General features: G+C 41.0%; 1 protein-coding gene across 13 annotated transcripts in view; it reads right to left on the bottom strand.

The window, feature by feature from the left end:
* The window catches only part of EPRS1 (glutamyl-prolyl-tRNA synthetase 1), a 1752234-nt gene that overhangs the window by 343538 nt on the left and 1384450 nt on the right, over positions 1-24246 (bottom strand). For all 13 annotated transcript variants that reach the window (XM_044061601.1, XM_044061548.1, XM_044061611.1 and 10 more), the window contains one exon: positions 2901-3002. In XM_044061601.1, coding sequence (XP_043917536.1) covers positions 2901-3002 — 102 coding nt within the window. The remainder of the gene's footprint in view (positions 1-2900; positions 3003-24246) is intronic.

Raw genomic sequence — 24246 nt, forward strand, 5'->3', positions numbered from 1 at the left:
TCAAGTCCAATGTCACCATCCAAGCATCCTGGGAGAGCATGGGAAGAAGTTGTTGCAGTGTAAGCATCTTGAATTTTGGAATCTCCAGAAAGGTATTTAACACTGAGAGGTCCAGAATAGGTCTCCACGAGTTTTGTTTTCTTGGGACCAGAAAAAGTCTGGAGTAAAAACCTTTTCCCATCTCTGGAAGTGGAACAGGTTCTATGGCTTTCATGGCCAATAAGCCGTCCACTTGATTTAAGGCCTCTGACCATTGATGTTTTGGCAGATCCGGCCAGCCTGAAGACCTTGGCAGAGTATGAAAGTGGAATTTGTAGCCTCTTAAAATCACGTCTAAAACCCATTTGTCCTGGGTAATATGAGTCCAATTTTGGTAGAAAAGAGAAAGTTTTCTTCCGAGAGGGGCTTCTAGGCAAGGAGGACCTGTAGCCCAACGGAGAGAGTCATTGGGTCTGCTTCTTTTGAGATTGAGGTCTGCCTTCTCCCCTTCTGGGTGAAGAAGCAGTCCATTGTCTGGACCTGTAAGAGGCCTGAGCCTGCCCCCGACCTCTGGAGCGCTTATATCTTCCCCTTTGAGGCCTGTCAGACGTGGGAAAAGACTAATTTTTAGAGGGCCAATTCCTAGAAAATCTAGGAGGCTGAACTTGTAAAAAATCTTTAACAGTCTGCATAGATTTTGCTTTTTCTTCCATCTTTTTAATAACCTCCTCAGCCTTGGAACCAAATAAAACATCATGCTGAACAGGGGCATCTAACAGCTTAGCCTTAACCTGTTCTGGTAAATTCTGCTCACGAAGCCAAGCATGTCTCCTGATAACAGTACCAGAGGCAGCAGCCCTGCAAGAAGCTTCTAAGGCATCAAAACCACAATGCAAACTATGTTTGCTAACTTGTTCAGTTGCATGCAAAACATCCTGTAATTCCTTGTCGTCTGTACATGCAGGAAAAGTAGAGAGCTTTTGCTTTAGAACAGACAAAAGAAATTGCTGATACTTGAACAAGTGAAACTGGCAATTTAAAGCTCTAATAGAAAGGGTAGCAGAAGTGTAATCCTTCTTGCCCCACCTGTCCAAGGCACGAGAATCCTTTTCAGAGGGGATAGGATTTTTAGAAGAAGCGGCCTTAGCAGCCCTAGAACCCTGAGAAATGGTTTCAGGATCAGCAGAAGGGTTCATAAATAAGAATTGATGGGAGTCAGGGACTCTGTAAAATCTATCAGGCTTAGAAGGAGCAGGCGGCAAGGAATCAGGATTTAGGTTAGCTTCAGAAAAAGCATCATCCACAATATCAAGTACAGGAGGAATAGCCAAAGGTCTGTGTTGAGTGAGAAGGAGAAATTCCCTAAGTCTCTTCTTGGAAGCAGAGTAATCCTGTCATTCCCAATGAAAATGCTCCCTTATCTCATGTATGGTTTCCCCAAAAGAGAAATCTTCAGGGGGAGAAGCAGGGGGAATAGAGTCCTCTGCATCAGAATCCTCATAAGGAGGAAAAGAATAATCCTGGTCAGAGGAAGAGACAGAAGACACAGAAGCCTGATCAGAAGAATCATAAGGAATATCCTGTCTAGGCCTTTTTTCTGGAGGAGAGTGAGAACCCCTAATCATTGTAAGTAAATCTTCAGCCATCCGAAGTAATTGCTTCTGGGACTTGGGAGCTGTATCCGAGGAAGCTTGTGAAGAAACCCTTGGTTTAACAGGAGTCTTTGACTTTGCCTTTGTCTTTGTAGAAATAGTGATATTAGAAGGCCTGAAAACACCCTCAGAAGCCGGTACCTGCACAGCGGTTCCAGACCCATCTGAAGGAGCGACGTCCGAAGGTCCTGCAGCAGTTAAAATACTAGGCCTAGAAGGCTCCCCATGGGAGTCCATGTCGGCCATCGGTTCCGAAGTGGCGGACGACAGGGGCTGCAAAAGCGCCTCACTGACGACCGCCAAACCCGGAGCTGGCTCCGGCTGCAAAATATCATGTTTGGACTTCAGAGGCCTATCCTTGTCTTTGCGTTTCTTTTGAATTCCGGTTGTCGGTAAAGTATCCGACGACATCCTATAATTGAATCGTCTACCGAAATAATTCAAGGCCCAATCGTACCTACGCTTGATAGTGCGAGAATTAAACCTGGCACAGAACCGACAGCAAGAAACGTCGTGGTCAGGGCCTAAGCAAGGTAGACAGTAAGAGTGGAAATCTTTATGAGGTATTTGTTTCCCACACTATATACAATTAACTTTTTCTGACATCGGAGGAGCAAGAAAAAAGTTTCCCCAACGGGGTACTTAGCTTGAGAAGAGAAGTAGAAAACTTCGGACCGAAGACAATCAAAGCACGTTGTCTGAAAACGCCAACCAACGACTTGCGAGCTGCTTTCCACCGCACGGCAAGAAAGACTGGAGAAGATGGCGTCGGCTGTCGGCTTTATATCCCTGCGTTCTGACGTCAGGGTGCTTGCTGGTACAGCCGACGCCGGACCCAGACTTTGGGATTCTGGCCGACCTCGGGCTGCCTGCCGGCAGGATCACCCTACAGTTATGACTGTAACAGTGAAACACGAAGAACATCTCTCAAGTCACGTACAATACCCGGTGCTCGGAGATCACGATGTAAATGCAAACGTGGCAAACGAGATCTGAGAGAAGGAAGGTGGTAGTGGTGTATTATGGGCAGGGGGAAGAGCTTGGAGCAGATGCTTGTGAAACTGCTGGCTTGGATCTGAATCAGATCCATAACCCACAGGATGAAGAACAAATTAAGTCAACTACTTCAGATCAGTAAATAAAATATAAATATTATATACAAGTTCTAACTAGAAAGCACAGTCATTTATGACTGACAGTGGCTGAATAACATAAAAAAATTAAAGTCTAGTAGCATGTTCTATTTAAAGACTGTATGTTAATAATCACCTCTTCTGCTGCTTCTTCATATGTTGCAAATGCTGTATGGCCTTCTTGCCAAAGGAATTCTCGAGTACGGAGGAAAGGCTGCGGATGTTTAAACTCCCACCTCTGTAAATAAAATACTGAGTTTCAGAACAGTGGTGTAATCATAACAAAATAAGTTTTCTAAAAATATAGAAAAAAATGAAGAGGCCAGTTTGTACATAACTAGCAAATGGTACTTTAAAATTTTCTTGTATTTAAACTTCCTGCTATGTTTGAGCTGTGGCTAGCCAGACAATGGGGGCTAGCTGTGAACAGCATTCAATATCTAAATGGTAATTTTCCATCATGAATTCTACTTCTGATGTTGCAAAACTTGAATAAAAAGAAAGCCACAGCTGGCACTGACAATTGAGGTCTTGATCAAGAAGCATGATAATGAACTTTCTCTTTCACTTATTTATCTTGATGTATTGTGTTGGGAGAGAAATGTACTCCCTGCACCAGGACTAAGATGTCTAGTTGCACTTCCTCTGTTCTTACTGTCCTCCCTCAGTAAACTATAAAACTTAAATAAGCCTTAAACATACATCAGTAAGTAGACAGTGCAACAGTTATGCAACACACCTTAAAGGGACAATCCCAGTATCTTAAAAATTCAGTCAGAATTTAGCTAATCAAAATAACACCCACTTTACCTGGATCACTTATATTCCCACCCACAGTGTCATTGTTTTGTTAAACCCTCAATCCCAGTCTTATTTCTTCTTCCACTGTGAACTATCTTTTGATTTTTGCGTTCCTCTCAGAATCTAATGCATTTCCACTTACAAGTTTACTACCTACTGGTTTTTAAGTCTCTGTAGCTTTGTTTTCATCCATTCCTTCTGGGATAAAATATTACATGTGCCAACTTTAAAGCTGTATTAATGGGGATCCTGAGCTGCTATTTGTGTTTCTCTTGTGCACTGTCTCTTTTACTTTGTTTTGTGAAAAGCCTGTAATTATGTTACTATCTTTTGCACCCTCTGAACCCGATCCTGTTTAGTAGACGACAGATTAAACCACAATGAAATGGTATAACGCAAAATCAAGAGAAATACTAAAAAAAAAAATGCTGACCACTTTATTACATTACAAACTTCAGCATGCTCACCATTTGAAGTGCTTCTCTTGGTTTTTGCTTTGTATTCAATTAGTTAGTTAATATAATACTTTATTCTCAAACCGGAAGCAGAGCTGTAGTTAAAAACTGCTGAATTTGTGCCGTTCAAGCTGTGATCAGCCCAGAAGGATTATAACTCCACCTCCATTCCTATATACTGTTCCCATAGCAATGCTTGCTGGCAAAACCCCACAAAAACAATTCACAAGTGTGGTCTTTCAAATAAAAAGTATATTTGAGTAATTTCTTAGTCTTTCATACATTTTACCTGCATCTTTCATCTTTGCTTACGGATTGTGGACAAAGATAAAAAACAATGGATGCAACACTGCACAATCACAGACATGTTTTGAATAAGTGTTTGCATAATTACTGCATTTTCTAAACAATACCAACGTATGAAAAGTCTGACGTTTGGCATTATTAGCAATATTGTACTGACTTACTGTAGTCTTCAGTCTAACCATAAAATCAAACTTAAAAAAAATTATTAAAACAAATACAGAGCAGATGTCTTACATTTTGTAAATGACTTGTCTGATGATGTTTTAATAAAATGTAAGATTAAAGCACTGGGCATTTGTTTGAATAAAGTTACTCATGCTTCTGCAGGACACAATCCATTTTCATGTAAAATATGTCTATAGCAAGGATGATGGGAAGCCAAGTTAAGGGGGGTAGCAACAGAGCATGCACTGGGACCCAGGAGAAGCCACGCTAGGAACAATCCAAATGTTAGAAATTTGAACAGAATTTAGGCTGTCCAAAGCAATGCCCACTTTCTTACATCACGTACATTCCCACCCAGTGTCATTTTCCTTCTTATTTAGTTTCCTATTAAAACTAAGCATCGATTTTGCTTTCTAATGGATTTCCCGGCATGTTATTTTTGCACTTCCTCTTGAAAGTTTTGCTAACCTCCTTTTATGGTAAAACACAAATTCTATAAAAATTCACATCTTCCATTAGCTAAGGATCAAGTATTTTGTCTATTTTTTACAAGGTAGTGACAGTAATACAAATATATACATACATACACACACACACACACACACATATTATATATATATATCAGCAGTAAGCATTGGCAAACTATTGCTGAATGCTAGAACTCCACCAATGGGCTCCTCCCACACCAGGCAGCTGCAGTCCCTTCTTATATATAGTTGTCATAATATTTGCCAGTAAACCAAGAGGATCTAAGATGGTGAGAATGATGATGATATGAAAGGAAAATGAGAAGCATTTTTCTGAACAAGCTAATGTTACAGACTTTCTTCACTTATTTTCTCTTTCTTTTTGAACTGTATATTGCTACAACATAGGCTTGTTTCTTTATACACAATCTGAAGTCATTGCCTTTAATATAAGTGAAAATTCTAAACCACTGTAAAAAGGTAGTTAGAAGAATCAAACCAGCTAATTGTGTGTGTACACAAACACACACACATACACACAAATATATATATATATATATATATATATATATATATATATATATATACACACACACACACACACAAATATATATATATATATATATATATATATATATATATATATATATATACATACACACACACACACACACACACACAGAAATGGAGAGCTTTGCAGCTGCAACTTTGATTCACCTGAATTTCCGGTCCTGTGAGCACGTGTCTTTTACACACTATCTCAAATCATTGCCTTTAATATAAATGAAAATTCAAAACCATTGTAACAAGTAATTAGAATAAGGAAATTTTGAAACCTACTTAGAGGAAGGAGAAATTAAAAAAATGAACAAAAATGCACAGAAATGACTGTGCTACCCACATATTCTGTCTGAGACATGCACACTCTTTTCTCCCTCTCACCTTGCCCTTGAAACAGATTTCAGCTGTGCTTCGTCTAATTAAGATGTTTTGCAGATGCTATGAGCAGAAGAAAGCGAATGCAATGAGGTTCGGAATCTGTAAACTACATTTACACACAACATCTTGGTGAAAAGCACATTTTTAAATTAACTGTCTTCCTTGTCATTCATTCAGTCTATTCTACTTAATGAAATCAGTGCTCAATTAGTATTGACATGGGTTATGCTTATACGTGTGTGTGTGTGTGTGTGTGCATGTATGGATGTATCAAAGGGGTTGCAGTTTATTTAAGAGTAGGAAATTGGCAATACATTTATTTCACTTTCCATCACATCATCAGCATTGGACATAAGTGCCTATCTTTGGTGGCATGACAGGAGTAGTAGGTGTATGAAAGCATCCGTCCATCCATTGCCATCTCATACTGCTTGGCTCTGAATGACAACTTGACACTGGCTCTGTGTGGAGTCCATGCGCTTCCTCTGTCTGTGTGGGTTTACCCATGTGCTTTGGCTTCCTCCAACACCCCAAAGAAATAACATAGATGAACTGAACTTCCTGCAGTTTGCTTGTAGGTCAGCATGGAGCTTCATATGTATCCTCAGTGATATACACTTATCCCTCCAGCACATTCTGTTTATGTTACAAGAGACTCCTATCTCCCGAGTGAGTGTCATGCATGGGTCTAACAGGATAAGGTCTGCATGAAGCTCTATACAGAAGGCAGAGGTTGTCAGTTTGTGGCCTATATGATGCTGAGAAGAGGGATACGAGTTTAAGAAAGCCTATATAGTTTTTTGTGATTCAGGCCCTTGATTTTTTTATTATTACTATTATTTTTTTAATGAGGAAGCATTGCATGTGGTTGTTCCAGTTAGTGTCTGGGCAGGTACATACTGAATGAGGCATTACATTAACTGACTGGACTGATGAGAGCCAATTACAGTGGAATGATTACATTCCTGGACCTAGTCACCATACATTTAGGTACAAGTCGCACTGAAGACCGGCTTCCTTACAATACTGGATACTTGGTGATCACAGGTCAACTCAGGTTACTAGATCACTGACTAGTAGATCAACTTTCACGGTTCTGTTGTCAATGTGATAGTTACAAGGGATGCCATGCTTGCCAAAGGATACAACTATATGTATTTTGGTATTTAGTTTGAGTTCATGGTTTTGACACCAGCTGTTTGTTTGGGAAATGCCTTCTTTGAGGATTCTGGTGTCCTCTGTAGATTTTATGACAGCATCAAGTTTATATCTGTTTGAAAACTTAGTCAGCTATAAACCCATAACATTTGCTTTGCCATCCAAGAAGAAGTGCATGCCAAACAGCAGTGGCCGAAGGACTGAACTCTGGGGTACACCTCTAGTGATGCACCCTTTGGAGGAGGTAGAGTCACCCACCCTAATTTCCTGGGTACTATTTGTGATCCAGTTAAGCCATGTGCTTGTTTTACATGTCTTATGATGTATTTGCCTTGTCAACAGCAGTGGTTTGTTTGCACACATACTGACACTGTCCATGTACTCTACATGTACTATTGTACTGTTAAGGGTAATATGTCACCTTTCTCTCAAAAATCATCAGTTTTAGGAGGTATTAAGGAGGGGTACAGCAAACATCTGAGCCAGAATCAGAGACAATTGAGAGGTATGTCCATTTTTGTTAAATCTTCTACGTGCTTTTGTACCTAGGGCAAATGGACATTTGGACTAAAATGCCCACTTTTATTTTGCTGTTTCATGAACTTATGGGCATCCTTGTGTACATTTGCAGATGCTGGTTGGGGAAGAGCACCATTAGGATGGGGATGTGGCTTGTACAGCAAGTACATAGGGGAGGGTGGATAGCAAGATGGTGGGCATGGCTTGTTGGGGGACATCATCCTGGGAACTAGGAGTACATATTTGAAAATCAGGACTACTTAGTGTGATAGGGCTTGCAAGTGCAGTTTTTTTTTCGAGTACTTGACTGCATATCCTTTAACATGGGCTTGCTGGTGTTATTCAGAGCAAACAAACCATTTCATGAATTTAATTTTTCATATAGGAAGATCATTAGCTGCATTCTGTCATCCCTCAGTAATCTTCTTCCTTTACTGCAACCCTAGTTCATTCCAGAACCGGGGCACCATTTTTTCCAGTAAGGTGGTATTCTGGAAGAATGAGTGGGAAAGAAATTGATACCCACCCCCATACAGCCATTTCTAGCATTTGGGAATTTTCAATTAATGCACATTTTTCCTTGCATGCATTCAGATACCAAAAATGATATGGTTGACTTTTTTTTTTTTCAACTTGCTTTAATCGTGACGCTTCTGTCTGCAGATCTGCTAGTGCTGTTAAATCCCATGGCCAAACCTGGCAGACCCTAAAGATATAGACATATATCTCATTTTCATTTTTCATGTTGAGTAGACCACCAGCTTTTGCACTTTCTGATTACACCTTCAACAGAGTCTTCATCTCTTCCTCACTTTCAGCCATCATAGTGATATCACCTGCATAACTAACATTGATAGAAAGTGTGTGTGTGTGTGTGTGTGTGTGTGTGTGTGTGTGTGTGTGTGTATATTATATCTGTAGCCCCTCCTTTTTCCATTTTTTTCCACATGAGGTCAAGGCATCACATCAACAGTGACTATCATCTCAAACCAATTTTAGATGCACATTGTGTATGTATAAAAATCTATATGTGTGTGTGTGTGTGTGTGTGTGTGTGTGTGTGCGCGCGTATATATATTATAGTAAAATCCCCGTTATCTGGGACTCAAACAACTGACACTCTTAAGTAACAGGCATTTGATTGGCTCTTATGCCAGTATACCAGCCAATCAAAATTCACAAAGCGGAGCCACATCTACTCAATGTGGAACTGCAGGCTGAGGCTCCACTTTGCGATTCTTGATTGACTCGTATGCCGGTATACGAGCCAATCAAAAATCGCAAAGCATATATCAAGCAACCGGAACATACACTAAACTGGCACCGACCAATCTCCACAGGTGCTGGTTAAGTGAGACTACTGTGTGTGTGTGTGTGTATTTATATATATATATATATATATATATATATATATATATGTGTGTGTGTGTTTTATATATATATATATATATATATATATATATATATATATATATATATATATAAAACACACACACACATATATATATATATATATATATATATATATATATATATACACATACATATAACACCGACACGCCAAAACATCGACAACGAAATAATGGACACGAAAAAAACGACAAAAAAAGAAAGTTCAAAAACACGAAACTTCACATGCCCGACAAACCAAAATCCCGACAATCAACAAAACAAATACCTTTCCCGAAAAACACACACACAACACAAGCACACCAAAAACCTTACAAACCTACACTAAACCTTGCATACACAACTATCTATGCACTAACCTTAACCCAAACCCTAACCCTAAGGTCCGTCATTATCGCACACTTACCTTACCTGCACCCTAACCCTAACTCACTTAATCCACCCCTAAACCTAAATTCCGTCACTATCGCACACTTACCTGACGCACACCCTACCCTAATGTCTGTCACTATCACACACTTACCCTACCCACACCCTGACTCCAACGTCTGTCTCTATCGCACACTTACTATAACATGTCGGGATTCTCATCGGTCGGTCTTCTCCGTTGTCGGCGTTGTGCAGTGTCGGCGTTTTCAGGCAGACCCATATGCACACACACACACACACACACACACACACACACACACACACACACACACACACACACACACACACACACACATATATGAATCTACTTTGTTTAAATGAAAGTACATTAAATGATGAGCTGATTCCTCCAAAATGGCACGGACTGACAAATGCCTTTCCCTATGAAAGGAAACACAGGAGTCAGCATAGTGAGCTGTGCTCTCTCTTCCATTTAGTGCAATCTCGGAGTTGGTATATTTTAAGTGGGGGGGGGTGCAGCCCTCCACTTTGCAGGGCTTACTTTTGCTCTGTTTCAGTTGCTTACCATGATGGCCAAGTGGTTCATTTCACAGAGAAAGGAATTCAGCAGTCCATGCATTCACTGAAATGCCATTTCAGAGAAATCAGCTTGGGTAAGTCAGATACATTTAAACTTTCGTTTAAACAAAGTGGATCTATATATATATTCACACACACACACATTATGCATACTTATTCATAGATATATACACATATAATTTTAACTGCTGTAAAAAAAAAAAAAAAAAAAAAAAAAAAAACACACACCGTATGTGAACATTCTTTCAAATACAGTTTCTGCTGGTAGCCTTTTGCAGAATGGCATTACAGTGGGATCAGCGAATTTACCCTTAACCCACTGTTATGCAATCTGAGTTAGTGTACATACTTGCAGGGGTGCTGAGGGTGCAGGGCGTTTGCTCTTGAAAACAAAATTGTTACTTTTGTTGTTCTCTATCACTTTAGAGTCGCTCTAAAGTGATCGCTCTTTTAACGTTTGCTCATGTGAATGTTTGTATTCTAATGAGGCACACAATCTGGTAAACAAAAATAGAATACACATACACGGCAACATGTATGTGTCACAAAGTGTCAATGAAGGTAATGCAAAAGAAACCTCTAACAGCATGATTACAATTTAAATGGACTCATCCCTTCATCTGAAAGAGGTGCTTCAGCCTTTCTGTTTTTGCAGCATCATCCACTGTACCATATAGACAAATGGCTAAATTGCAATTTAAGTTGGACCAGATATCATGGAGGTGGGGGAGTTAGATTCCTCCCTTAAAAGCTTATAAAGTTGACGGCCAAGTACTTAGACAGCTGTTATACTGGAAGCCAGTTGACTTTGCTAAGAATTATGTAGTAGTGTTCTTTCCTTGGGCAGGGAGTAATGAACATACGAACAGCATTAAAAAGATGATATGAATGGTGAATATATTTTCTGGAATCTAAAGCTGTGTGAGCCTATATTCTAGTTGTGCTAGTAGGATGCCTTAAAATTACAACATTCCTATTGACTTAGGAAAGGAAGAAATTATCTTTTTCCATGTATTGCCAAAATGAAGTTATAAGATATGAGAGGGGTTGAGCCACATTTCAAGGCATTACCTCTGTTAGAGAAAAATGCATCTGTCATGATTATTCTACACAAAATGCATATTAACTTACAATTTTTTCACAAATATGTTTGATGAATTATTTAAGATTTGTTCATGTTAAAATGGTATGCAGTATAGATGCATAGTTATGCAAACCACAATTACTTATTGTAGTTCTGAGTGCTTCACAACTGCATTCCAATACCAATCAGCAAGTGTATTAACAGATGACTGACGGTAAATAAAGTGATGAAGGGGTTAAGGGATGTTACAAAGACTGGTTTTGGAAATCAAGAAAGAACACAATGCATCTGACCTTCCCCAGGCTGGGATAGGTAGCTACAAGAAATGTTGGGGAGTTAGAATGTTACTGGTACTGTTACATTCAAGGTCAGGAAATAAGACTGATTAACAAGTTATATGGCTTGTGTTTTTCTAAAACATGATTGTTCAGTGCTCACGTGTAGCACTAAGCGAGAAGCACGAGGGTCTGCAGATATCCTACTGGCCAACGTCAGTATTCTGCAGGTATGATACTGATAAAAAGTAAAATAAAAACAGTGCATTTTTACTGCTTGGGGAGACTGTTTTTTATTGTGAAGGTAGTCTCCCAGCACTGATGTATGTGGATTTAAATAAAAAGAAAATGTTTTACATATCCTGAAGGGTTATTCTTGACTCAAGACTCAAGGTAATTAATGTTATTTATGTATATTTTAAAATGCACTTTAGCTCTACACCTCTTCGTGCAAGAAATCTGAACAAAACCTGACAAAATGGGGGGGGGGGGGTCAAAGACCCTAAAATAGAGACTTGACTAGCTACCCGATTCACATGTTTAGACTAATGAGAGACTTTCTGCTCTGTTATGCACATTGCCTCTTTCTTTTCAACAGGATTTTCTTTTTGTTGTACAACCTATTAATACCAGGGGTCCTTCAGGGTGGCTTGTTTTTGCAGTTTGACTTGGGTTTATTTCAGTATGGTACTGCCATTTCTATCTAGTTGTTTATATGGGTGTATAGTACTTTTGTGCATGCCTCTGCATATGTTTGTGTTTTGTGGATTTAGGAGAGCTTGGAAACTAGCTATGCTGTCCCTTAATAGCAGGCAATTTGCCTTAGAGAAGTTCTTAAAGATTTTGGGTTTAGATGAGGGAATTGGTTTTATTTTTATTTCAAGGGAGACCGCTTTGTGATCCGATCTTAGCAGTGAGGACATCATACTAGGGGGCACAGCACTTTCTCATGTTTGTGAGTACAAGATCTACGACATTTGTTCCCCTAGTTGGAGTACAGACTAGCTGCTCCAAGGCATTTGAATTTACAAAAGTCAAGAAATCTTTGGGCCTACATGTTAGTTGTCGCGTATGCCTCCCAAGTAATGGAGAAGCAGTTAAAATCACACGAGTATGGTACTGGGTTGGATGGTGAGTGATTATAGTACCCTTAGGTATGATGTATGGGTTTCCTGGTTTATGGTGGGGGACATGTAGCTAGCAATAATATGGAAATGGATTTTTTTCCCATGGTTAGTTGGACATGGAGTAGCACAAGCACGTCACATTGTTTGACCAGCCTTAAGGTGTGCTTATCCTTCATGCAGATAGATATACCTCTGCCTTTTGCTCTTTTCGTGGTCAGAATGCATGAAAGACATTACAGCCATGCACTGCTGGAGTACTTTTCGTGGCTTTGAACCATGTTTCAGTAACTACACAGATGTCAACATTCTGCAGGGTGAAGAGAGCTTCCAGGGAATGCAGTTGCTTGTTCAGGCTCCTAGCATTGAGCAGTACAACCTTTAGCTTGCCCTGTGTAGCTTTTGTTATGTTGGAAGTTTTCTCTGCTGGGCAATGCCTAAACAAGGCACTATGGGGGTGGACACTGTTTTGGACAATATCCAAAAGCCTCGAGGTGTCAGATGAAGACCATCCCTAGCAAAACAGAGTGGCCTGTCAACCATGTCCTCCCAGGCTGACAAGTAATGAACCCCTTTAGAATGACACCAGTAGTGAAACCAATTGTTAAAGTCAATCATTTTCTGTTAGCATTTTGGCATCATCCTTGGAGACAGTAGAATGCTGCTCGGTGCTAGGCACATACTGGATGATGCATATTCTGAGTGCTCAATCATGTCTCTCTTCAAACAGTCCAAGCAGGGATGTGAACAGATATTTATGTTTTGTACACAAACCTAGTGTTGTTGCCACCCACCTACGATTTTAAAAACTTGCTCAAAAGTCTAAATGCTACCCACAGACATACAGGAAAGGGACACATTATTTTCAACTGTTACACTTTATACCCATAAAAAACTATTTTAGAGGTGTACTCATTTTACACAACCATTCATTGTATACCTCTATATTGTACATATCTGTTTACACAGATCTAAATATTTTGTGCTTTTTGAGTGTTGAAGTTCCCAGAGATGTTCAGCAATAATGCACTCATTTGTGTGCACTGAGTATGCCTAGTTACACCCTTAAGTCCAAGGAGGTACATCTCCAGTAATTCACACCCACAAGGACTATGACAGAATCACATTGGTACTCAGGGGGCAAGTGTCCTGAGTGCTTGCATGATCTGGTGAATCCTGGCCCCTGGCATGCAAATAACTGCAACCTTTTCCTTATCCAGTCTGGTAAGAGAGACATTGGCGTGTCTCACAATGGAGTCTCCTATGACTAGAACATTGGGTTGTGGAGTGTTTTGCCGTATGGGCTTGGCAGTTGAGGCATAATGAGATGCAGTTTTACATTTTGTGATAGGAACCATCTTGTTTGTGTACAAGAAGAATTTGGGGACTGTGCCCGAGTGAGCTTTGAGGTTTGAGTAAGTTACATGTGAGCACCTCCGCAAATGTGGGTCTAATGTATGTGGTCCTTTATGGGTGCAATGACGCATGTGTGCGAGTCCCTGACAACCTGTTTATTGCTTTTTCTATCTATATGTGACAGTCTAGCCTCCAGTGTCAGTGTGATTACATCTCTCACATACTACATTTGTTTGAGAATTAAGTGGTTGTCAGTGTACATAAGGCAATTGTTACATTGCCTCATAATACCCATATCCACCAAGCCAGTCATGGTTGCAGGTCCCAGTGTGTACTTGAAATGACAGGAATGGAGGATGCTTGTAACTGGATGAGGAAGGGTGCTTACTTGGTGCAATCTCCATGTAACCTAACCAGCGATGCTGCTGGAGGACATTTTGTACAATGCAATAACTCACCAACAGACAGCATATGTATACTAGGAATTGCACTTGACTAGTAGACAGAAGTGAGCACAAAATAAAATATGAAATTAGAGGAATAGATACGCGTGTCTACTGATGTTTAAACTTTACATTACGTGTGCTTCTGCATAACTAGAACTTTCCAGATCATAAAATTCAAGGCACCTGGTTAATATTTAGAAACCAGCACTTTAGACTAGAGAATGAAGATGCCTTTTATAGAGCTACCAGTGGGTCAAAAAGCCATTACAATTAATTAGCATTCAGCGATTAAAAAAATATAAAACGTGGAAAAAAGAGAAGGCTATTTCTACTACTGTTTGAAACTCACATCATTCATAAGCTTTCTATAGAGCTAGTGCAGTCATGGAATACAGTTATTGCACTTAGCTAGGATTCATAGTTTCACAGGTGTTTACTAGGCTAACTACCACAACGGCCTTTTTATGCCTATCCATGCATCCCAAATCTCTGACAAGTTCTGATGCACTTGATAAGTGTAAGCATGGGCCTGGGAGATGAACCATTTACAGGTTACCTCTGTCCATTGGAGACACAGATGCCAAACCAGGGATGAATTTCCATTTTCCCATCCAAGTGTCCAAGTTGCACTTGAATTTGGTCAGGGAGGAACTCTGCTTCACATGGATAGGGAGCCTGTTCCACAGACAGGGTGGTCTCTGGATACATACCTCTCTCTCCAGCAGGTCATATTTATATCACACTCAAGGTTTAAGTCTTTAAAACAGGTCATTCTGGTGCTATTTGTTTTGCTGATATGCAGGAGGTCCATCAGAGTGGGGTCTGATAATGCCCTGTATGCCAGGCACAGATCTCCCTTCAAAAGCCTGCAGGAGACAGAACACAGGGATAGGGCTTTATGACCTGTACTCTTTTAGTGAGGAACTGCTGTGGGCGCTCCAACTGTTGGATATGCCTATTTAGATACATACAAAAGGGGGCACTGTACTCAATGATAGTTCTGATGAATGCCGAATACAGTGGAACAATGACTTCCTTGGACTTAGATGCCATACCTTTGTTTACACGTTGCGCAACATAGAGTGATTTCCTCACCACTGTAGACACGTGATGATCAAAGGCTAGATTACTATCTATGTATGTCCCTAAGTCCCTGACTACTGGGTCGACTCTAAGGGGTGTGTTGTCAATATGACATTTAACAGGGATGGATGACTTCCCAAAGGATACTATTATGCATTTCTTGGCATTTAGTTTTAGTCCATGGTTCAGAAATCAGTGCAAAGTAAAATACAAAATGAAATGAACAGAAAACTCTTTTCTAATGTTTTAGCTTTGCATTGCTCATTTGCTTTCATGCAAGACAGTAGCAGTTCAGGTGATATTCCTGAAAGGCTAATTTTCCCAGAGGATAAAAAAACACAAGCAAAATTAATGAATGACTTAGTAAGAGATGTGAGTACAACTGCAATCTGAGATGGAATCTGGCTAACACGTTCTTCCTGTAGGCACCCCTCTACAACCTCCAAAGTTAAAGCTGGGCCATGTTCAGAAAGCCATACTGAAAATGTACACTAAGACCAGAAACAAAACAAAAAATCCCTGGGACTGTTCCTTTAACAGCAGATTTTCTATAAAGCCTCTATAAAGTAACAGAATTTATGGGGCATAAACTGTAACAGATGAAACTTGTTCAGCTATCCCAAGTTAACCTATGCCTACCATACAGTGAATACTGGGGCCTTCATGCTCAGATCAGTTCTCCATAAGAAACACATGCAGATCAGTCAAGTAACAACTAGCATTAGTCTCAGCATTTATAAAATGGACAGCAGAGGTTGGTGAGGGTCTCTCTTACGCAGAAAATCTAGTATTTCCAGCTAAGGGATTTTCTTAAGAGGCTGTATGTTGTTTGTAAATAGGCCTTACCAGCTTTTATCTGTAAATAAAGATCAAAGTGGGAGGATACTATCGCTCTTGAAGGCTGAGAAGATACTATATTATATTAACTCTGCTGGCTATGAAGATGACAGTCTAGAATAAGGAAGAGGAAGAAGGTGGGAGTGGTTTCACTCTCATGGGCCACAATGTTTTACCTGTAAAGGCATTTTGCACAGCAGTGTATTCACTAATGTTTTATTAAATCCCCAATCCTCTGGCACAGTGTGCAGAGTAGCAGAAGCATGACTGGTGGCATACTGCTTGGGTCTTAGCTAAACTGCATCACATTTTAGAGTCATAGAGTTGCTAATCTTGTGATTTCACCCTGAGAAGGTGATCTGGGGGTCCTGATTTGTTTTTGTTGGGGCAATAAGACAACTAGTTGGACAGAGTATGAACCATAATTTACTGACATGATTTTGCTATGGCAAACATGAGACACAGAAAAGCCAAGATCCTCCAGAAGGAAAAGATGGATCATGTAATATTAAACTTTTACAGGAAAGAGAATCCTTCATAAATGCTGAAGATAGGAGTATCTGAACTCTAAATGGCAGCTCTTGCTGGATTTTTCTACAAGCTGAACATTGAGGGACATAAGGCTCCTTGGGTGTAGAGGTAATCATGAATGATATGTGGCATCTCCTTTCAATGAGACAGGTACTGAGAAAATGTCCAGCAGTTTTTAAAGGTTAGAGACGTATAGTGACTAACCCTTCCCATCAGCCTCCCCCTTAACCCATCAGCCTCCCCCTTGATATCTGAACATTGTTTAGAAAACACTGAGAAGATAGGTGGACAGTAGCTAAGAGCACCCTGTTTCAAGGGTTATGTTTATATATATATATATATATATATATATATATATATATATATATATATGCGTGTGTGTGTGTGTATGTATATATATATATATATATATATATATATATATATATATGTATACACACACACACACACACATATATATATATATATATATATATATATATATATATATATATATATATATATATATATATATATATATATATATATATAAACAGTGTAAGAAACTTCTCTGTGTGGAAGTTTTTCAATTCCTGTATGTCTAGCTAATCAGTACATATTAAAAAGCAGAAGAAAAAAAAAATCAGAAAATGGTAGACGTAGCAAACTGAAAAATGTCCCAAATCAAAAAATAAAAACTTATTTTGAATTATTAATATTATACAGAATTATTAACTCTATTAGGTATTCAGAAGTAATCCAAACAGGGCAGACAGTCTGTTTCCAGTTGAAAATCTTTTAATAAGCACACAGACAAGAAATTCAAACAAAACACAGAATGAACAGAAAAAGTTATGTACTCACCATAACGTTCCATGTGAGTTGTTTATCTCGCCTTTATTCTCACTGATGGGTTCGGAGCCAATCCTCGGCTCTGACACGGCCATTAGCAAAGCTCAAGGTTTGCCAGTAGCTCGAGACCAAGTCCCTTATCCCATGATGCACTGCTGGAATTACCTCAGATCTTGTTTGCTGCATGTATATATACTCCAGTAAGGGGTGCACTCCCCAAGAAGGAAGTAGTAGTATTGAACAACCAGGATGATACTAGCCTCTAGATCAACTGTCAGCCAGGAGGGGGATGGAGGGAGGGACATGAGAATAAAGGCAAGATAAACAACTCACATGGAACGTTATGGTGAGTACATAACTTCTTTATGTGAAGACCTGTCCCTGGAACCCTTATCCACTTTGTAATGAGTGATAAAGTATGAGGCTTAGACCAAGTGGCTGCAGCACAAATGTTATCTAGGGGCAATTTGGCTTGAAAGGCAGAAGACGTAGAAACAGCTCCGGTTGAATGAGTCTTTACTTTGTGTGGCAAAGGTATGTTAGCAGTTGCATGAACAAATGAGATACAATCCGATAACCATTTTGAAAGGGTTGTTTCAGCCACTGGTCTACCTTTTCTGGCCTCCGAAAAGGATATAAAAAGTTGATTTAATTTTGTAATATCCTTAGTTCTATCAAGATAAAATCTGAGTTGTCTGTGCAAGTCAAGTTTGTGCAGCATGTATTCTAATTTGTTGGAATGGTTGGGAAAAAAGACTGGCAACTCAATGACCTGATTGATATTCGACTCAGAACAGACTTTAGGCAAAAAGGAGGGGTTTGTTCTGAGAGATACTCTATCAGCATGGAAAATCATATAAGGAGGTCTGATAGATAATGCTTGAAGTTCTGACACTCTGTGGGCAGAAGTAATGGCCACTAGAAAAATAGTTTTCCAGGAAAAAATTTGAGATCACAAGATGATGCTGGTTCGGAGGGGGGAAGAATTATTTGAGAGCATAAAATTCAAATTCCAGGGAGAATAAGAGGTTTTGGCAGGAGGCCTCATGTGAAAAACACCTTTGAGAAAAACCTTAGGTAACTTATGGGCTATAATATTTAAACCATCCAATCCAAGGTGGAAATTAGATATGGCAGCTAATTGAACCCGAACTGTGGCAGCTGCTGCTCCTTCCTTAAAAATCATTGTCAAAAACTCTAAAATGGATGACAAAGGAGCTCCGAAAGGGTCAATTTTTTGTATACTGGCCCAAATGGAGAACCTTTTCCACTTACTGCGATATAGTTTTCTAGTGGATGGCTTATGAAAAGACAATAGAATTTGTCTGGAGTCATCTGAGAGTGAATGAAGCTTGGCTATTTGGGGAAGTGGATCAGCCAAGCAGTCAGCTTTAGAGAAGGATGGAGGTCCCCTGACTGGTGTGTCAGGAGGTCTGGAACTGGGTCCAGGATCCATGGATCCTCCAGCAGATGACTGTGAAGAAAAGGGAACCAAATCTGTCGAGGCCAATGGGGGGCTATAAGGATAACAGTCCTTCCCAGCGACTTTGCTTTTTGTAAAAACCTGGGTATCAATGGAATTGGAGGGAATGCATATAGGAGGGCAATCGTGTACAAGTGTCTCTCTCGGGGGATGTCCCGGAGGTGGTATTAGGGCAAAGTAGCTTCTGCATTTGGTATTGATGTGACTGGCAAAGAGGTCACAACAAGGCTGGCCCCATTTGTGGAAAATCATGTCCACAACGTGTTGGTTGAGAGACCACTCGTGAGGCAACAGGATTGCCCTCTGCTCAGCTTGTCCGCTATCACGTTGGATTTTCCTGGGATGTGAGTTGCTAACAGAAAATACTGGGATTACACAGCCCATTGCCATATCCTGAGGGCTTCTTGACAAAGGGGGGTAAGACTTGGTTCCGCCCCATTTGTTCAAGTACCAGACCACTGACATGTTGTCTATCTGAATTGCAACTTTCCCTACAGGAAGAGAGTCCTGAAAGTACTGCAATGCCAGAAGTACTGCTCTCAACTCCAGAACACTGATATGTAGATGTGACTCTTGATCCATCCATGTGCCTTGGGGCAGGCTTTGCCTGAAAATGTCTTCCCCTATCAGGGAAGCGTCCATGGTCACAGTGGCTACTGGGGGGGCACAAAGGGTTGTCCTATTGTGACATGAAGAAACGTCAATCACCACCGAAGGTCCCTCTTGCAAGAGTTTGTGATGAGAATCATATGGTTCATTGGCAATTTCTGGTAAAATAATTGAGCGAACAGGAGTCATTCAATAATTCGCATATGCATCCTAGCGGTGGAATGGCTAGAATTGCTGCCAACATCAAACCTAGTACCTTCAAAACCTCTGCGGCTGTAGCTCTGTTTTTCAACACCAATGAGTTGACGTGTTGGCGAAGTGAGACCCTTTCAACTGGAAGACGTAGAGTAGTGGTTGAAGTATCTAACTCTGCTCCTATAAAGACGGTATGCTGCGATGGCGACAAAGCAGACTTTTCAAAGTTGACTGTACTGTAATGCCTAAGTGATGGCACAGTGTCAGAGTAGATTGCATTGCCTGAATCAATTGATGCCTGGTGGTGGCGGTAAGGAGCCAATCGTCTAGATATGGAAACACCTGGAATCCTAGACACCTCAGGTGAGTCATGACCACTGCCATGCATTTGGTGAACACTCTGGGGACTGTAGTGAGACCAAAGGGCAGGGCTTGAAACTGGTAGTGATTGGCTCCCAGCCAGAAATGCAGGTGATCTCTGGAGTGTCTGTCCATCTTTATGTGACAGTACATGTCCTTGAGATTGATGGAGCACATCCAATCGCCCTTCCCTAGAAAGGGAAGAATGGCTTGAAGCATGACCATTCCGAACTTCTTTTTTACAAATTGGTTGAGTCTGCTGAGGTCCAAGATAGGTCTCCAGTCCCCTGTTTTCTTTGGAACCAAAAAGAATCCTAAGTAAGTTCCGAATCCTGTTTGGTCTGCTGGGAATGGCTGGATGACTCTCTTTTTTTTTTTAGCAACTTGTGGACCTCTATAGTTGCTTGTTCCCTGAGACTGGTTGGAACATATGGGATTATGTTGACAGGGTGGAAGAGAATGGTATGAAATACCCTCTGGAAATGATGCTTTGTACCCAGGTATCAGATGTTATGCTTAGCCAAGCTTCTGGGTACAAAGATAAGCGACCCGCGACTGCCTCCAGAGCCGGACAGCGGTGGTCTCCTTTCAGGAGCGCGGGGGTAGGGCTGACCAGAGAACTGGCCTCTGTCACCCTGCTGTTGTGGACCCCCCTGTCGTGCGGGCGGTGTCTTTCATTATAACCCCCTCCTCTGCCTCGAGAAGGGGTTTCTCCACGTGTGTCCTGAAAGGCGCCCTTGTGCTTTTCGGAACCACATCTTTCCGCCCTTAGGGCCCTTGGGATAGGGCCAAGTAGGGGTAGAAAAACAGACTCCAATGGCAGATAGAGTCTTGCCCTCCTTCTCACACCTGGCTAGAGTTTCCTTTACTTTGGGCCCAAAGAGGAATGAGCCATCAAATGGGGTGTTGATAAAGGAAGACTTGAAGGGCACCGCAAAGGAACAGAGATGCATCCAGGCTTGTCTATGCAGGGCAATGCCTGAACTAGCGGCTCTACTCGAACCATCATCTGCGTAAGATATGAGAGGCATGAACAAGTTTACAATCGAGTTTAGGATAGCGAGCTGGGTGTTAACTTTGTCGGCAACCCCTGCAGCTACCGTACCCTGGACAGCATCTCCTAGCTCTTTCAGGAGATCTCTGTAGTCTTGTAAAATGGGTTAAATAGTTCAGTGATCAAAGGGAAAAAGTCACTGAACTAAACATACGTTTCCCATATCTATCCATGATCCTGGAATCTATGTTAGGAGGATGGATAGATGAGGACGTGTCAGACATTTCCTTTTTGGTGGCTGCCACTACCACCATGGCATCAACAGGCACTCCCTTAGTCAAAAAAGCTTTGTCCACTGGGGCAGAGATGAACTTATTTGGCTTCCAAGGGACAGGTTTCCATGGCCTCCGGAGACTCCCACACCTTACGAGAGATCAGCTCCATGAGCTCATCATAAGGCGGAGACACCCAAGAGGTGGAAGGTTGAGACTCGAAAGCCTTCAAGAGCACTGACTCATCTTCAGTGGGGCTTTTGGACTGCCAACCACCCCCCTGATTAAGGATCTCTAATATCGCCGCAAAGGAGATATGCTCAGAGGGGGATCGAGGGGACCCTTCTGACTCATCCAATTCAGTGTCAGATGTCAAAGACTCCTGTGGGGAGTCCAAGTGCCTCCTCTTGCACAGTCTCTTCCTGGGTACCTCCTCAGTGGGGGTTTCTGGGGAGGTCTCAGAAGAGCAGGGGATGCCCTGTGCGGCTACTTGAGGTTCAGGGTCTGTACACTTGGGTTGACCGGTAGAAGCAGGAGCAGACACAGGCGCTTGATGGGAAGAGGAAGCCAGACCTGATGCTGATGATGTCTTTGGAGACATGACTCTCCTCATGGAATCGAATGCACCATGGCTCCGACGAGAAGGGGTAGACAGATCCGAAGGGACCGTCCGATCCTCCCTCACCAAACTCATGGGCTCCGAGCCCGAGGTAGGAGCAGAGCTCATCCGAGCTGAAGTCCTGAGAGGAAGAGTCGGCACCGACAAATTGGTACGACTATCCTCTCCAGACCTGACAAGAGAGTGTCGGCTCCAGAGTCCCCTGTCGGACGTCCGAGTAGATGGAACCGATAACACTGGAGGAGGTCTCGGCTACACAGGCTCAACAACCATCAGATCAGGCTCCTCTGGCTCCGAAAGTCCAGTACGGCTCGGAGGAGGAGCAGTCAAGTCTGGGTTAATGGTATTCGGTTCCGACGAAGGCGTCGGAGCTGACAACAATTTGGCGAGGCCTGGTGCCCGTAAAAGCTTCTGCATCAACCGGTCCATATCCAGATCTGAGAGGCTGACAGAAGACGTTGAGGAGTGCACCGAGGGTGCTGATTGGAGCAGAGGAGATGAGGGAATCTTAACCGGTTCCAAGGCAGTGAGCTGGCTCCGAACAGAAGGGACACTCGGTTCCAAGGGCAGTGGAACCGATGACCCTACACCCTCCATTTTTTAGTCTTTTTTGATACTTTGGAGTCACCTGAAGACTTGGATGACTTTGAGGATTTACTAGCACCATCCTGGTCACCCAGTGCTTCCGAGAAGGGGTGCTGAAGTAAATCCTTATCCACCAATTTCCACCTCCTCTCTAAAAGTACCCTGGAAGAAAAGGAGTGACAGGTGCTACAAGAGTCTTGAAGGTGTAATGTCCCCAGACAATAAACGCACTGAACGTGCCCATTAGTGACTGACATTTTTTGCCTACAATCTGGACATTTTTTGAAGCCAGATTTAGGATGTGGCTTCTCTCTCTCACCAGACATCTCTTTTTTAACTTTAGACAATGGAAAAAACACATACAAGAAACTATGTAAAAAAAAGCACTGCTAAGAATTTGGTTAAATACAAGGCCAACTACTAGGCCAACTCTATAGAAAAAAACCAAGCCAACACAACTTATCTAAATCTAAGTCTAAATCTATATATATATATATATATATATATATACACACACACATATATATATATATATATATATATATATATATATATAAAATATAAAAACTATCCTAACAAGAAAGTCAAGAAAAAGTTTTCAAGACTTGCAAACAGATGAATCTATCCAATAAAATTGTTCCGAGCTATCTGGAACACCGAGATCTGTGCCACGGCAAACTAGATCTGAGGTAATTCCAGCAGTGCATCATGGGATAAGGGGCTTGGTCTCGAGCTACTGGCAAACCTTGAGCTTTGCTAATGGCCGGGTCGGAGCCAAGGATCGGCTCCAAACCCATCAGTGAGAATAAACGGCGAGATTTAACTTCACATTGATAGTTTCATCCCAATCTTTCTGACTAATACAACTGTAACCAGGTATGGGAGTGGCGTATTTAGTTGTAAAACAAAATGCAATGGTATACATGTTAAATTCAACTCCCTTCCACCATCCTTATCAGAGTGATATTCGAGCTGGTACTGCCCTACTTACTAAATGTCTCAATAATAAATATATATATATATATATATATATATATATATATATATATATATATATATATATACATACACACACACACACACACACACACATATACACACACACAGTGGATATAAAAAGTGTACACACCCCTGTTAAAATGCCAAGTTTTTGTGATATAAAAAAAATAAGACCACAATAAATCATTTCATAACTTTTTCCACCTTTAATGTGACCTATAACCTGTACAATTCAATTGAAAAAGAAACAAATCTATTAGGGGAAAAATATAATAAAATAAAAAATGTACATTACGCTGGTTGCATAAGTGTGCACACCCTTAAGCTAATACTTTGTTGAAGCACCTTTTGATTTAATTACAGCATTCAGTCTTCTTGGGTACACACCTGCCATTAATTAAAGAGACTCTAACCCCAAATAAAGTTCAGCTGTCCTCAATGGATTTTCCTGACATTTGCTCAGTTGCCTGATACAGCAAAAGCCACGGTTCACAGAGAGCTTACAAGGCATTAAAGGGATCTCATTGTTGAAAGGTATCAGTCAGGAGAAGGGTACAAAAACATTTCCACAGCATTGGATGTACCATGGAACACAGTGAAGACAGTGAAC

The sequence above is a fragment of the Protopterus annectens genome, chromosome 1.part0, assembly GCF_019279795.1.
Source record: "Protopterus annectens isolate FY-2018-M chromosome 1.part0, PAN1.0, whole genome shotgun sequence".
Classification (NCBI taxonomy): Eukaryota; Metazoa; Chordata; order Ceratodontiformes; family Protopteridae; genus Protopterus; species Protopterus annectens.